Consider the following 13,703-nt stretch of genomic DNA (forward strand, 5'->3'; position numbering starts at 1 on the left):
TATTATTGTAATAGGTGATGCATGTTTGTTTGACTTCCGTGCTGCCCAGAGGCATTAGCTGATACGGGACATAAATTTAGTTAAAAAATTGATGACCTAACAACAACCTTCGTTTTTTAATTTATGTATTCAGCGTACAGTTCGTACGTACCAGTGTGATTCAGACGTGTTCACAAGTGCCTGCCTGATGTGTTCGACAACACTGTACCATGCCATGGCATTGTGACTGGTTATCAGACCCTGCAGAGAAGTTGATGTCACCTAATTATAAACTGATGTAGATGCTATCGCATATAGCAAATCATGTACTCCTTCACGGGTTGGTTGAAAGAGGAGTGAATACCTACATGATCATCATGAGATACATAAATAATGTGAAGTGGCAAATCTAAAGTGGCAGCTCTAAAGTACGGTGTGCGCATGCTCGATATATTTCACGTGTACAGTGTATATAATTTCTGGTGTGCACTCGTGCATTAAGATGGCGTCAGATCCTTTTGTCAGACAGAGGAGTGTTCCTGGATGGAATGTGCACGTAATACACAATCAGACTGCCTTACTTCTCGGTGTCGGTGGTATTGGCTGTACTGTAGCATTAGCTTTATGGTCAGTGCCAATCAACTCGTTTTCGCTGCTTTTCACCTTTATGGCGTCTTCTTTTGCTTGCTTGCGTCTAAGTATCTATATTATGCATTTGTCTGTAAATGCTTGTTTGTTAATTAGTTTGTTTAAATTAATTAATGTTATTTAATTAATTAAGACGTTTGGTAATTTCAGTTGTTTGCTACAACAGCTACCTAGCCAATTTTTTTACTGTTTTTAATTTCTGTTTTTATTTTTATTTTTATTTGTTTATCTAGTCCATTTTTGTATGTAGAGGAGATATATTATTAGTCTGGAACTTGAAATTTGAATATAATCAGAAATTTTAGGCCAGGCAATCTTAATTCACAGTTTATCATCACCGTCCACCTCAAATTCTGGGAAAACGAAATAAATTTTGTTCATTATGCACGTGATTTAATTAATAAATATGATGAGAGCACATGCCTGAGAGCAACTGCAATACATTCTTCAAGAAGGATCTTACCCTTGTGGTGCTCTATAGACAGCTTATAATGTTGCCTGAATGTTGTTCTATTCAGTGTTGGAATAGCAAATACACAACTGCAGGGACCTCATTGAAAATCTCTATTACACTGTCCAGGGAAGTTCAGCTGAACTAATGCTGCCCAAAAGCACTGAACTATTTAATTGTTATTGTCGTGATTGTACTTCTTTCGACAGAATCAACAAGTGCCAGTCGAACATGAAAGATTACAATAAAACAAATTTTATTAATACTAAGTATGCACCAACCTTGATAGCGGACCATTTCAAGTACTTAGTGCAGATCAGTGGTAATACTAACTTGCTTACAGTAACTAGGAATCATTATGAATGAGAAATAATGATCGACTGACTGCATGTTTTGGTAAAAAAGGCTGGACGAAACTGTGAATCAAGTTTACCTGGTCTTATGGTAGACGGACTGTTTGCAATACTAAATTTTGACATCTCAACTGTTGACTGTGTCTACCTGCATTTAAGTAATTTTGTAAAACTGTTGCTTGTACATGTATATGTCTTGCTTGAAGTATACCTACTGCTGCCTAAGTCTTTACTGTCGTGTTCCAGCCGGCTGGGAATCAAACGTCTCTACTTAGTCGACTATGACGTTGTTGACGTCAGCAATCTAAATCGCCAAGTTTTATTTGCCACTCAAGATATCGATCGACGAAAAGTCGATGCAGCGATGGATGGTCTAGCCAGACACAACATCCAAACTGAGCTGGTGCCAGTACATCTTGATGCTGTTCTTGAATGGGGAAAGGTTGTTGAGATGGCAAAGAAGTCATCAGTGATCGTCAATGCTATTGATTACGGAGAGTATTTTGATTATGCTGTTACTTCGTTGAGCGTGTCTCTTGAGTGTGACTACGTGTCTGGAAGCTCATATGGTCACACAGTCATCAGCGAAAACTACCCAGCTGTTAGAGATGACAATAAAAGTATGAAACGTGATGTAATTTAATGGTAGATTGTGATTAAAGTGGAGTTTCAATTATCTATCTGTTGTGTAGAAGCATGTTGGGCGTGTAATAATGAACCAGCCGATAAGTCAATTTTGGTCAGACTGATGCCTGAAAAGATTCAACAATATTCTTGCATTGATTTTATTCCAAAGGTAAGAATGTATAATAATTAATTTAATGTGTCACGTGGCTGATAACACGAGACATGTAGCCGTTGAATGGACAAACAGAAAGATAGAAACAGATGACTTAGGCACATAGACACTCTGAACACAAAGTGAAGTGATTGCTCACTGTACATATACTTAACTGGTTTGCTATCAATTTCAAGTAGTACAAATGGTATTTGCTGGATGTGTAAATCGTACAATCTACAAAACAGGTAGACAAACGAATACATGGACAGACAGATGGCACGACAGGCGGATAGATGCACCAACAGCCTGACAAACAAAAAGATATATATCGACAGTCAGACATCTACAAATAGGTTAGTTAGCCTCTGACTGTTGCCTCATAGGACAGCGCTATGCCCAGCAATCAATCTGTTGGATCGTCTGTATTGCCAGCATCACTGGCCGCTCATCAAGCGGTGTCTGCGTGGGTCAACAGCCTATTTGGGTTTAGCATTCCCAACTGGTCAACATTCAATTTGCGATCATTTGAACACTTTGCTTTCCCAGTGGAACGAAGTGAGCAATGCTTGCTATGTAAATGGAAGTCAACTCGAGGCAACTGCAAATCTTTGATTTGCCCAAATGGGTAGAATAATCGCCGCATGAAAATATATACTCAAACCTTTCAACTGATAGACGTGTTGTGGGTTTGTAACAGTTGTGATCGAGACGTGCTGGAATTGTACTTTGGAAAGGCATCTGTTAACTTGTCTGTCGTCGGTGGCACTACACACGTGTATACAAACGGATGCATCAAAGAAGTTGGAAACGAGGTTGATGTTGCTGTGTACTCAGCTGTTGTTGTCATTTAATTTTGTTTATTTAGGCTGCAAAAGCTGTTGCACTGTCTCATTTGCAGCCTCTTTCTGATCTTGGTGACGACTACAGTCACCTCTATCTGCCATGTGTTCCTTCAGCTGACCTAGACAGCAGGCTAGTCAAACCATTGACATAATTTTGCTACAAACTATTATATATTGCTTATGCACCATGAGTAGGAGATTAAATGAGGCAACCGACGCATCTGTGCTTGATGAAATTGTGAGGCAGCCAATGGTGAAGACAGCTGAGGAAACTGTGAATGCAATTCAAAGGTGAGACTACGTGATTACAGTATTACTCGGTGTAGAAGGGCATGTCCTTATAGCGTGACATTTAGCAGACTGCCCTTATACCCCAAGGTCTAAGGGCATGACCTGTTAGGTGAGGGAAGAAGCTGTTGTGGTATCCTGGTAACAAGCATGCATGCATACAAACACAAAGCAAATACTGATGCACATCTACTAATTAAAAACAGCTAAGCAAGCATGCAGCAGTTCTACACATCTATCATCTAATCACTCTTTTCATATTACAAAGCATCTTCATTATGATTTTTATCATATGTTTCCTCTGTATTCGTCATATTTTTGTATCGCAGCAATCTTCCTCTTCACTGTATAAGAAATTCTAGCCTTTCCAATCGTAGTACCAGATTCAGTTTCAGCAACCTCAGACTCCTCCACAAACTCCTCCGACACTGAACTGCGCACGCGCTAACATTTTGCAGTCTGGGTGTTCGAAGCTACCTTGCTTATAAGGGCATGCCCTTACAGTTACAGTGTACCTTAAACACAACTTCTGCTCAACCTTACCTATGCCCTTCTAAGCGGGGTAATACGGTGTGTTTCGTATATAGTGACTGACAGTTAAAGTATGACTCATTTTTCTAGTGGAGGTCGTTCTGCTGTGGTTCCCAGTGAGCACTGTGTGTACAGATTGAAGGGCTGTGGAAATTTTGTCAATCAGGAGGGATTTCGCTATGACTTTCCCGGATTTCCAGTTCAAGCAGTTGAAGTAAGATTATACCACAACTTGGAAATTCCTAACTACAGACTGTAGATGCTGATAATGTTTAGATAAAACTAATGTTTAATTAATTAATAAGGTGTGATGGGACTTTATAGTTGTTCTATCGAGGTTGATGTATTGCATCATGTGTTGCATTCCAGGGTGTAGAAGGTGGTCAGGAAATCCGTGGATGTGCATTTAGGCATACTGCAGTGAGAGAGTTGGTATGTCGCTACTGTTCTACTGCTACTAATAGTCAGAATGAATGTTGTAATCGATAGTTCATGACTGACAAAGTTTGTCAGCTGCTTGCGGATCACAGCTTGCAAGTGGGGAATATACCGGTTGGAATGTATCAATATAACATTGATCAAGAGCCATTTCCGAAAGTAAGAAGTAAGTATGTTGTGTCCCCTTCTTATAGCACATGTTTGATGTCTGAGTAGGTGCCCAAGTTTTGTGGTGTGTTTCGGACTATTGGTGAGAAGAGACTAGCATCAGACTTGCTCACGGGGCTAGAACTATTGTTGCTTCATTTCTTCCCTCATCTAATGTCGGAGGAGGTTTGTCATATGATAACTATATGGTACATTTACTATGTCGTATAGCACAGTGGTACTGTATCTTTAAATGACTGGCCTTCAGTCCAGTCAGAGCTTGAATGTATATGTGTCAGTGTGTGTGTGCGCACTCGCGTGCGTGCGTGTGTGTGTGTGTGTGTGTTTGTGTGTGTGTGTGTGTGTGTGTGTGTGTGTGTGTGTGTGTGTGTGTGTGTGTGTGTGTGTGTTCGTGCACATGGCACACTTGGATCCATAGCACAATAAGTAGATGTGCTGTCCTAAAATTTAGTATGTGTGCAGTCTAATTGATGTTTATATTTATTAGATATTTGGTCTTTATGCTCATGATCGTTTCCAATTATCCAACTCAAGGTACTCACTCACTTCTTCGTGGTAGTAAGCTACACAATATAATGATTCCTGTTATTCAGTGTTATGGAACTTCTGCCAACATGGAAGGCTTGTTGTACATCCAGCCGTGTCAGTGTACTTCAATGTAACAATCGTTATAACGAATTCCAATAAGCTTGTATTATCTGCATTAGCCAAAAAACCCATTGGACCTACGAAAACATGCTTTACCAGAGGTGATATGTCATTGCATCATAACTGCATGTCGTAACTCTGTGTGTGTGTGTGTGCACGCGCACATGTGCTTGCACATGTTTTTGTGTGGTATGTATACTGACTGAATGGTGTCTTCCGAGTCTAGGTTGTACCCACTGCTGATTCAATGCTTCCTGTGTCGGACAGATGGAAGACTGTATGGCAGACCAACTGCAAACAGCTACATACAGTACGTTTTGCTTTCTAACCAATCATTTTACCTCCTATTGCTAATATTTTAATTAATACAGATTTTGCCTTTGACCGAGTGTCATGCTGCAGAGTAATTGTTTTCCCAGTTGTTCGGCAGTCACCACATCTGATTGTCACTCTTACTGGTTGATTCAGGTTTGGCTGTCTGTTTGCTGCTCTTTACTGGAAACTCGGCCATGAAGTTGGATTCTTCAAACGGCTGCTGGAGGTCAGACCATTGGTACACATAATGGAGGCATTATGATGTAATGAATTAATGTGTCACACTGCAGGACAACAATATCAACTGGGGATACTTCATTGATCACAATCCATTTGAGCCACATTGTAACAGTCATCCAAACAACTTTGTAGTAATTCCTGAGGTATGGATAATATTGTTAGTCAATAATTATCAAATTTTAAATTTTGGTTTTCGTCAGGTGTATAGCAAGAATAATCAATTCTTGGCAGCTGTTGACTTTGATCTGGCATTTACCAAGCAGGCATGCTAATGTTCAGATCTCACATTAAACCAACAGTTGATTTATGTATTCGTTGTGTGTTAGTCGTTTTGCTCACCGTATAAAGGCAATGCTGACGATGATTTGTTTGCTTCTTGGACGTTGAGCGAACACCAGGAGATGGAACGTGCATTAGCAGGAGAGCAAAGTAATACTGGAGTCATTTTGACATCAGGAATGGTAGGAAATCAGTGTGTTGTGTCGTATTCAGAATCTTACACATTTAATTAACACAAACACACACACACACACACACACACACACACACACACACACACACACACACAATGGCTGCCGACACAAATATATAGTTTGGTCATGCTGTTGATACGTCACGGATTTTTTCATCTCACCTGTTAGATTTCAAAAATTGCTGCTGCATTGGACCCACCACACGATGCTCTCCGTTGGGCTGTCAGAGACACAATGCTGTCTGGTTACAGGTCAGCCTATTATAAACTTAAAGATGATGTGTTAATGCCTCCTCCTGAAATTTACCAAGGCATGAGGAACTTGGTGAATCTTGCACTGTGCATTGTGGACAACTGATTTTTGTAAATATAAGTTTGGCTATACATATATTTTCATCACCTGCAGAGATCTGGAAATGCTTTTTGATTCTCACTATTCTTGTTTCATGATGGAATTCACTTTTACACAAAGCTTTGTAGACATTTCAAGTTTGAACTTGAAATATGAAACAAATATTTTGATATGAAATTTTTGCTACCACTGTGTATTATGCCACAATGTGTCTGAAACTGTTTCCTCCTTTGGAATTAGTTGTACAGCATGCAGTTAGTGCACAAAGAACTGGCAGTTAGTGCAAAAAGAACTACTGTTTGTAGATGAGACACTGTGTGAGGCTACTACTTTACAATTAGTCACACATACACATGCGCTTTTTCTCACACAGGCGCGCGCGCGCACACACACACACACACACACACACACACACACACACACACTTAACATTGGTCAGTCTGCTGTACCCTTTTGCAATCAGTTTGACTAGCAACAATCAAATGTCAATTAAAACCCTCCTGTATTCCTGCAGTAGAAAACCATTTTCAGCTTTCAATAAATAACTGTATAATACACTGAATATCCTAAAATGTATAATCTGAACTAAAACTTTTCTATGATTTTTTAATATCAACAATTATGCCACAAAACACTTAATAATGTTGATAATCTAATAAGATAATATTGACTGAGTTGGTAATCACTATTGCGCACTATGGTAAATCTACAAACAATATCACAACCTACAAACAATATCACAACCTACAAACAATCAGCTCTAAAGTCGTCATGTGACATTAATATGTTCACTCAAGCATACGACTATTAATGTACTACTGCAGATGATTCATCACTAGACTAAACCTAAAGTCAACTGGATTTAGTCAACCCGAGAATGAGATGTGGTCTTGTTAGGATCTCCTTCAAATTTCCTGGCCACCAGTTGCATACTTTCCTTACCATCCCCATCATCATAATCATCATCAACATTACCCGGACTCACTTTAGATTGTCTACCGCATCTATTGTAAAGTCAAACAATTAGTAACACAACTCTACGCATTCAAAACTCTGATATTTGCAACTTACCTATAGCACCATAATGCAATGGCAATGATGACAAGAATAGCAGTAATCCCACAAGCAGCAATAATGCCAGCCAACTGACCAGTGCTAAGACCAGAATCATCGGTCTTTCCACGATTAGTGGGAGTTGCAGATGTTGTGGCAGTCGTAGTGGTGGAAGGAATGGCAATAACAGAAAGCACTGTAAATCCCGAATCTCTCAACTGTTGCTGCCCACTTGTTGAGTTAAGAGCGTGAACTGCAGTATCAGCCGAAATAAGTGCTCGAACATAAAACATAATCCGAAGATTAGATTCCACCACATGCACTGGTCTCACAACAATCACATCTGTTGGATCGATAACTAGTACTGCACGCCTGAGGATACAACAACACAATAAAAATAAGTCAGTCGATCAGCTACCAGCCCACCACCATACTTTCTCTTAGAAGAAGAAGCTTGTTGTGAACATTCTGCTACATTGTCGCTACAGTAACTGGATAGAACTTGAGCCACAGCTCTTGTAAAGTTTGACTCAGAAGCATTGAACTGTACAGAGAATTGTTACTAACTTTATCTACTTGCACTACACGATACATACCTCTGACAATGTCATATTGGCAACTACCACAGCAATTAATTCAGGTGCAGTAGCAGGCGTGGTTACATTTGAGGGCACTGTTGCAGTGACTGAACGGGTTTTTGCAGTAACTGTTACAGAAACAAAATCTAATCACAAACTAGCATTACTATCTGATACTTAACACATACCTGACAATGAAGTGGATGGTACAGTTGTCACCATTACAGTAGAAGTTGGTGATTCAGTTGTCATCATTACAGTAGAAGTTGGTAATTCAGTTGTCACAACAGTAGGAGTTGATAACTCAACTACAGGAGAACGTAAGGTAATTACCAGAGAACTCAAAATTATTCATTTAGTAAAATGGATAACCTTGGCAGCTATTATTGACAAGAATCGTGCCACCAGGACACTCGCACCGATACCTTCCTGCCGTATTTACACACTGTTGACCAGAAATATTGCAAGGTTGGGTATTCTCAACACATTCATTGATGTCTGAAAGGATGCAAAAAAATCAATTAAAAGTCGAAGCAAAGAAGGGCACAGTATAGCCGACCTTGACAAGACTTTCCATCTAGTTGGAGGCGATATCCTACAGAACACTGGCAAACAAATGAGCCGTTGTTATTGATACACAGTTGATCACAATCGTCTTTGTTCTCCAAACATTCGTCTATATCTGCTCATACAAGTAAGTAATCAGTATACACGTGTATACTAGTACTGGGTGAAGTGATCTGTTTAGCTTACCATCACACATCACCATATTCTCTAAACGATATCCTTGCTTACAAAAGCATACGTCTACACTTTTTATTACAGCACAATCTTGCATACAATTATTCGGCATGACACACTTGTTGTCAGCTGAAATATGATCACAAATTCAGTATGTGAAACAAATAATGATGAAACGAGGCAATCACCTTCGCACGTTCTGGTATCATCACTGTTCAGTGTAAATCCACTTTCACAACCACAAAAGAAAGAGCCTTCTGTGTTGTTGCAAGTTTGGTGACAAGAATCGAACTCTTCACATTCGTCTATGTCTGATCAACCAGTACGTGTGTACAGTATATTCATATCAATATAACAACAAGTCTATACTGTGACTCACTCACCTGAGCATGATTTCTTATCTTGATTCAGACGAAAACCAGAATCGCATTCGCAATTGAAGCTGAACAACTGATTCACACATTTCTGTTCACACCCACCATTAGGAGTGTTAGTTGAATTGCATTCGTTGATATCTATGTAAGATATACTTATAATCAAAAAGTGCTTGAGTAACTACGCAAGTATTTTCTCTTACCAACACATTTGCCATCACTAACTTGAGTGCCACTTGGACATGGTCCACAATTGGCACCAGTCAGTGGTGCAACGTTGTCAAAACACTCCACACCTTCAAAGCAATTGATTTCTTCGCATCCATCCATGTCTCGATCACAGAACTGTCCTTCCCATCCTACCATCAAAATTCATGTATAACTAGCACACAAACAACACTGACAATTAACACGATCAAGCCTACCAGATCCACATTTGCAGTCTTGTATAATAAATAAATCGTCTCCACCATCCTTACTCGATTCAACGCAAGTGGCATTCAAGTCGAGTGCACAGCCACAGATACGAACCTCTGGATGAAGAATAGCCGTTGATCCAAGTGAGTCATTTGCAATAAAGAGGAGCCGAACAGGAGAGAAAGATGTCGGTGTCCATGTGAAGTTGTATGCATCCCCATCATGAGATAAAGAATAGTCGGAAGAAGCAGGCAGACTTCCTCTGAGATTTACAACATACGTGTCATTAGGATCGGATACAGAAAACAAATAGGTGGAAGACGTGTTGATATGAACACGAAATGTTGCATTCCCAAACAGCTTTGGTGGGTTGTTCACTAACACAAATATTAAACATGAACACATTGATGTGAAATCTCTACATAATACACACAGCACCTAAATTCTGAGAAAGAGCTTTGTTGTCCTCATCTGTCTGCTTGGTCTCGCTCGCAATATCAGCATCTCCTGTCTGTAGGAAGTCATAGAGACATGCTGTATTGCCAACACCACAAAGAGAAATTTGTTCTGTTGTAAAATTGCTCATAGGAATCTCATCTGGGAAAACTGGCAAATGATCAGGATATGAAAAGGTTGACACATTTTCACCCATCTTGTAGTAAAATAGACTCTCCTGTAAGGTTATCTGCCCTACAAATAAAGTTTATTCAGTCACTTCAACGATTGTTAAGCCAAAGTGTCTAATGTTTGTTTGAATTGTGTGTGCAGAATCTCCAACACACTTAGTTAAACATGTACCGTTATATATAAGATAAGATTGTGTGTCTGACTTTGTGCTCAAATATGTACTACACACAGTAGTATCTACGTTGTCAATCCAACTGTCAACTTTCCATCCACTTTATAATTTGGGTATCCATTTGATTAATTGAGTTCTCCTTATAAAATGTTCTGGCAAAACCTCTCTCCAACAATTTGACGGTCTGTGATTGGCTGTCCGTCCATTCTGTGGTTGCCACGTATAAAAAATGCAACTACACGTACTGCTATGTGATTGGACCATTTTGACCGACTGAAAGTGTGACACATTCCCAACAGCCAGATTCATAGTTGCACACATAGTCACACATATAGTACATGGCCATGCAAACCAGAGGTGCTCGAGTGCCCTATGCGATTCACTTAGTCCACGACATTTACAAATTCCTATTTCTTATGGCTCATAACTATCTCTCGCCAGAAGGATGTAGGCGGAGATGGTCTGGCTATGCGAGACTACTTCCCACTAGCCCACAACCTAATCCAAGATCCACCCAGCTACCTCCCGGCTCTTTAATTATGCAGTCCAAATTATACTTGTCCATTCGTCTGGTGCGTGTAACAATTAACCAAATACAAGAAACTTACAGTCTTGCCCAAACTGGTGTATTTCTCTGTCCGTAGCATTAGCAGAAAGAATGGTTCCATTCCTGAATACAAAGTCATCATCCTTGTTTCCATTCCAAACTCCCAACAGTCCTCGAGTTTCACCACGCTGCTCGTCAGGGCCAGCAAACACTACAGACAGCAATCCCTTCTTTGCTTCGACAGTCACTGATACACCAAGTGGGAGCGTTGCTGTAATAGATTTTGTCATCGGTTTGGAAATCGACACCATGTGAAGATCTAAACTCGTCGAATTGTCTAATTCTGTAACATTGCTGCTGATGTCTTGCCAATCCGACTGGTTGTTAGGTGCCACAGAGTGATACTTGACAACTAACGAGTTAACGTCGGAAAGCTCCACATGTACAATATCTGACTTCGGAGTTTGACTCTCAAACCCACTAGAAGGATAAAACTCGGCCATAGAAAATGCTGAGAAAACAGTCGCACTCGATCCGTTAGCAGGCCTTGTTCGGCCCATAAGTACAAAAGTGTCATTGACAGTTTTCATGGTGATGTATTCTCCCCAGCCATTGAAAGTATACTGTTTACCATCCAGTGTGGTAATGTGTGGGTCTCCCCAAAACCAGGCTATACAAAAAATATTACTAATCAACTATAAACATGCACGTGCAAAATGTACGTAGATACCTCTCCTTTGTGGTACATAACCTGTACAGTCATGCGATGGTCTTCGCTGGTAGTACAAATGGCATAAATTGCCAACACGACAGCAATCTCTACGTGGTTTATCATCAAGTTGGTAATGTAATAGATAATTGACTGATGGATCGTATCGCTGTGCCGAGCCTCCATAACGAGGACCAACCAAGAGACTACCCCACGAAAACCAATCTGTTGAATAGCAGCACTGTTGTCTGCTGCCACTGTTTGACGGGAAAGTAGAGTAAGCACAGAAAGAAAACCAATCAAATCTAAACCGTCTGTCCCACCAAGCTTGCCACCGACTACAAGGACAGGGTTCAAGATCTGCAGCCCAAGACAGATCTTCTCTTGCTCGATCCTCTTCAAACCACACTAAGCAATCGCGTCTAGCTACTGCAATAATTGAAGGGTCGAGATGCAAAGTGTAGACCAGTTTCCCTTGTTTGCCTACATTTGATGCCGAAACATCACAATCAATCGTTGTCACCTGGTCATATTGGGATAGTCTGTGATTCTCATAGTGTGTCCCTCCTTCAGCGTTGTATCCAACAACACCCTTTGACCATCTCCCAGACCACTGCAAATCACTACAATTGTAGTTGAATATTGCAAATGAGCTAAGACCATCAGTAGCCAATACAGCCTGAAACGTATTTCTCTACAGAGAAGAAAAGAAAAGCAATGATATGCTACTGCACATATATTAATTAATTACAAATATTAATTAACCAAAACTTTATAAGATTCAGCTATTTATTCATTTACCAAGCCTGTGTATTCATCTCTGTAACACCACCACCACCAACTGTAGTATGAATAACAACCATCAGGATAATTAGGAACTTTGTCCCATGTGGCAACAAGAACCCATTGAGCTTCAAACGATTCATATCCTTTCAAGAGTGTTTGAATATCTCTATTGGCCATCTTGACTGCAGAGTCATCTCTATGTGCATAAACATTATACCAGACATTGCCTTCTTTCCGAATATCGACATCAGCCCAGAATGGTGCAACTACACTTTGTCGTCTTATCCAACTGTATCCAGGAAAATAATGAGGCCACCAAAAGTAGAATGGTCTCCCAAACGAAACGATTCCATTGGTTCCAACCTAACACAACATTAAATGAGCCATATAACTTTAATTAATTAAAATTAAGAAACACAATCAACTATTACTTACATAAGCAGTAGAATACACATTTTCAAAAAAAGGAAATCCGACTTCAATTGAAATAGGTGAAGACACACCATCAAGATAACGATACAGTGACTCGCTTTCTTCACTTAAACCGAAAGAGTATAAACGATTCGAATCTAAAAGTATACAACTCGGTTGCTATCAGACATAGTTTTAAAAGTACACAGCTCTTAACAGTACTACACTTTTTTACTGTCTCTCCTTATGCAGAGAAGAAAGAACTTGCATGCAAAATGCAAAAGGTAGGTATGCTATGTACACTTTACACATTTTTGGTTAGTAAAAGTTGAACACAATTACATATTTGATCAGACCAGAAAGTCTGCATCAACTACATTTAATGTTCCTGCTGCCAGAATTCATTTGCAGAGCCATGATCAATGAGCCCTAGCACCTACAATCACGTATTTGCTATACATGTATCTCTAATAATTATACTTCAACTAAAATGTGCAATTCTTTTCATTTTATAGATGTCATGTATGGGGCAGTAAGACTTGTACAGTGCAGTTCAATGTGTTTGTTGCATCTCTCAGTAATGTACATGCATGCACTGACATGCAGTTGTAAATTGTAAAGCTAACATGCACTGGACCGACCCATTGTATGTGTTAGATAGTCCTAGAGTCCTGTACACATTATACAGTGGCCAGTAACGCGTTCCAAGCTCACTGAAAGACTACTTTCGTCTCTTTGTTTCTGGTGTTTCAGTAAGTGCTAAACATGCAGTAAAAACACTT

General features: G+C 39.8%; 3 protein-coding genes across 3 annotated transcripts; 1 reads left to right on the forward strand and 2 right to left on the reverse strand.

The window, feature by feature from the left end:
• The first annotated feature begins 474 nt into the window (after positions 1–474).
• Positions 475–6,775, forward strand: LOC134186759 (uncharacterized). The gene is made up of 21 exons (XM_062654812.1): positions 475–606; positions 1,678–2,051; positions 2,124–2,227; positions 2,596–2,837; positions 2,910–3,024; positions 3,078–3,184; positions 3,250–3,345; positions 3,964–4,087; positions 4,243–4,305; positions 4,363–4,470; positions 4,528–4,644; positions 4,967–5,013; positions 5,073–5,121; positions 5,187–5,228; positions 5,354–5,437; positions 5,499–5,530; positions 5,596–5,668; positions 5,733–5,825; positions 5,883–5,945; positions 6,009–6,143; positions 6,324–6,775. Exons 1-21 carry the CDS (start codon positions 482–484, stop codon positions 6,510–6,512), a joined length of 2,382 nt encoding a protein of 793 aa, XP_062510796.1. The 5' UTR covers positions 475–481; the 3' UTR covers positions 6,513–6,775.
• Positions 6,776–7,368: 593 nt separating this feature from the next.
• Positions 7,369–8,906, reverse strand: LOC134187196 (mucin-like protein). The gene is made up of 8 exons (XM_062655313.1): positions 8,891–8,906; positions 8,697–8,819; positions 8,510–8,635; positions 8,326–8,445; positions 8,156–8,283; positions 7,994–8,103; positions 7,578–7,931; positions 7,369–7,510 (listed from the first exon to the last, which is right to left on the reverse strand). Exons 1-8 carry the CDS (start codon positions 8,904–8,906, stop codon positions 7,369–7,371), a joined length of 1,119 nt encoding a protein of 372 aa, XP_062511297.1.
• On the reverse strand, positions 8,697–12,737 carry LOC134186512 (mucin-like protein). The gene is made up of 9 exons (XM_062654498.1): positions 12,526–12,737; positions 11,746–12,418; positions 11,077–11,685; positions 10,108–10,359; positions 9,678–10,046; positions 9,456–9,611; positions 9,262–9,393; positions 8,891–9,189; positions 8,697–8,819 (listed from the first exon to the last, which is right to left on the reverse strand). The coding sequence occupies exons 1-8, from the start codon at positions 12,685–12,687 to the stop codon at positions 8,957–8,959; spliced, it is 2,586 nt and encodes an 861-aa protein (XP_062510482.1). The 5' UTR covers positions 12,688–12,737; the 3' UTR covers positions 8,697–8,819; positions 8,891–8,956.
• Positions 12,738–13,703: the final 966 nt, after the last annotated feature.

This window comes from Corticium candelabrum, chromosome 11, assembly GCF_963422355.1.
Source record: "Corticium candelabrum chromosome 11, ooCorCand1.1, whole genome shotgun sequence".
NCBI classification, from domain to species: domain Eukaryota; kingdom Metazoa; phylum Porifera; class Homoscleromorpha; order Homosclerophorida; family Plakinidae; genus Corticium; species Corticium candelabrum.